This window comes from Montipora capricornis, chromosome 2 (assembly GCF_036669925.1).
Source record: "Montipora capricornis isolate CH-2021 chromosome 2, ASM3666992v2, whole genome shotgun sequence".
NCBI lineage: Eukaryota > Metazoa > Cnidaria > Anthozoa > Scleractinia > Acroporidae > Montipora > Montipora capricornis.
In genome coordinates this window covers 65,711,186-65,713,939 of record NC_090884.1, presented here as the reverse complement: position 1 = coordinate 65,713,939, position 2,754 = coordinate 65,711,186, and the positions used below count along the sequence as shown (strand labels likewise).

At 39.7% G+C, this 2,754-nt stretch overlaps 1 protein-coding gene across 1 annotated transcript in view; it reads left to right on the top strand.

The window, feature by feature from the left end:
• Positions 1-862: 862 nt before the first annotated feature.
• LOC138031644 (uncharacterized) overlaps positions 863-2,754 on the top strand; it is a 20,706-nt gene continuing 18,814 nt past the window's right edge. The window contains exon 1 of the mRNA XM_068879299.1: positions 863-990. Coding sequence (XP_068735400.1) covers positions 977-990 — 14 coding nt within the window. The 5' untranslated portion in view covers positions 863-976. The remainder of the gene's footprint in view (positions 991-2,754) is intronic.

Here is a 2,754-nt window from a genome sequence, read left to right as displayed (position 1 = left end):
TGTGTACAAGTGAAGATGAGTGCGTACAAGTGAAGGTGGATGCATTAAAGTGAAGGTGAGTGCGTACAAGTGAAGGTGAACGCATTCAAGTGAAGGTGAGTGGGTACAAGTGAAGGAGGGTGCGTACAAGTAAAGGTTGATGCATACAAGTGAAAGTGAATGCGTACAAGTGAAGGTGGATGCATAAAAGTGAAGTTTAGTGGGTACAAGTGAACGTGGATGCATTCAAGTAAAGGTGAGTACGTACAAGTGAAGATGGATGCATACAAGCCAAGGTGAGTGCGCATAAGTGAAGGTGGATGCATACAAGTGAAGTTGAATGCGTAAGAGTGAAGGTGAGTGCATACAAGTGAAGGTGAGTGCGTACAAGTGAAGGTGGATGCATTAAAGTGAAGGTGAGTGCATACAAGTGATAGTGGATGCATTTAAGTAAAGGTGAGTACGTACAGGTGAAGATGAGTGCGTACAAGTGAAGGTGGATTCATGTAAGTGGAGGTGAGTGCATACAAGTGAAGGTGAATGCGTCCAAGTAAACGTGAGTGCATACAAGTGAAAGTGACTGCACACAAGTGAGGGTGAGTGCGTACAAGTGAAGGTGGATGCATTAAAGTGAAGGTGAGTGCGTACAAGTGAAGGTGAGTGAGTACAGGTGAAGGTGGATGCATTCAAGTGAAAGTGGATGCATACGAGTGAAGGTGAGTGCGTACAAGTGAAAGTGAGTGCATATAAGTGAAGGTGAGTGCGTACAAGTAAAGGTGAGAGGAGACAAGTGTAAGGGAATTTTAGGAGAGTGCGTGTGATACCATATTAGGATATACTATAGATGGTGTGTCATATGGTGTAAAAGTGCTCTATATGCATGCTAGCATGCAGTCCGTAACTCGTGGCGAGATTTTCAGTCAAGAATTTGGTTTTATCAAACGAGTTGTTATTGCATCGTTGTGGACCCACTTATTTTCCTCTCCTCTTCAAGACCATGTATCAAAATGAGTGAGTAGTGTTTTCTTAGATTGCATTAAAACTGTACATCTGTAGGCACACTGTTCTGGGCCGTAGCCATGAGGCAAACCGAGGCACTTCATTTTGTCGTGATTTTTAAAAAATAAAGCGTGATTCCAGTGTTCTCTGTATAAAATATACTAATCATAAACACCTGAAATACCTACGAAAATACCTGAAATATTCACTGTCAGATTTAAAACATGGTCGGCGGTAAAGTTTGGGTCGAATATTGTATGCTTACTAAAAATTAATACAAACGATATAATAGGCTAAGAATTTTAATTCATAAGACTGATGGAAACGTGAACTAAAACAGTACCGTAATAGGTATCCGAAGGCTACCTGTGTGGCGTACTGTACGTGACAGTAATATGTACCTGCTCACTTTCCTAATATGCCAGCAGTTCCTAGATCTCTGTTTTGAAAAGCAGGTTTTCTACTGACACTGCTGCCCTTCTATCTGGTATCTACAAATCTCATTGTGCTGAACACTTGTTAGCCTGTCATTGTTTACTGACCTTTTTTGCTCAAGGATCATCCCTGGATATAACTCTTCTGTAGTTTTATCTTAGAAGACACTAAAGCTGTGTTGTTACATTAAAGCCAAAACATGATTAGAGTAACATGTTTTAAGGAAACACGTTTTGCCCTAAACATGTTTTTTATCGCATTGTTCACATCAGATGTCGGTTTCAAACAAGTTTCATGCATGGTTGTATAATTTATGCAGCTGTTTCATGGTATGCACATACAAATTAATGTACTGTAACAGTTGCAATCATTCTTTTGTTTAGTGTCAGTTTTCAAGCCCTTCAGAGGAGGAGGGTTATGCAGTGTGTAACAAGGAGACGGCATTTGTGCTTTCTTCAGTACAAGATATTCCGTTTTCCACAAGCTTAGCAATCGCCTATAATTGTCATTGTATTTCTTCATCGGCCCATATTTCAACTAGACAGTTGGCCTCACAATAGCCCCAATTTTGGTTCTTTTGGGCACTCACCTCCTCTCCGCATCCATCTGCCATTTTCAACATGTTTGGTTTGATCATGATTGAAACTACCTCGTGATGTTGTCAATTAATCATGCTCAGACTAACCATGTCTCAACCATGATTCACTCAATGCACTGTCTGACTGGTTTGCTTCCCTCTGCTGGTGCCACATTATTTTAATGCATACTGTCATATATTTTCATTTAGAAAATATGTTGTTGTTAACATGGTATCAGTAATGCCTGCAGGAGTTTCTGCCTCGTCTTTACACCAATCATCATCCTGTTTACGTTACATTTCATTACCACCTTTTGAATTGTTACAGTCAATGTTTGTGCCCTGAGACAAATCATTAATTTTCCTCTATGTGCCTGTTGTCCAAAAATATTGCATTTTTGTGCTTATGGGCTAGCCTGTAATGCACAATGTCATTGGGGTTGTCTGAGTGAGTGAGTGAGTGAGTGAGTGAGTGAGTGTTAGATCTCGTGCATGAATCACTAAACTTATGGGGTCTTTATTCAATTTTAACAATCGATGTCCATTTTACAGTTATTCTGTTTGTGGCCTAATAGTTGCCTTTTCTTTCTTAATTTTCCTTATGAAAAGAGAAATTTTAGAGAATTTACGACAAGATTTCTACAATCGCATGATAATTTGATTGGCAAACAGCTTTTGTAGTCAAAATGCCCATAAAACCTCTTCATTGAGCTTTCATGTTGATATTCCAGTATTGGGCCATTCCACGTTACGGACATTACATC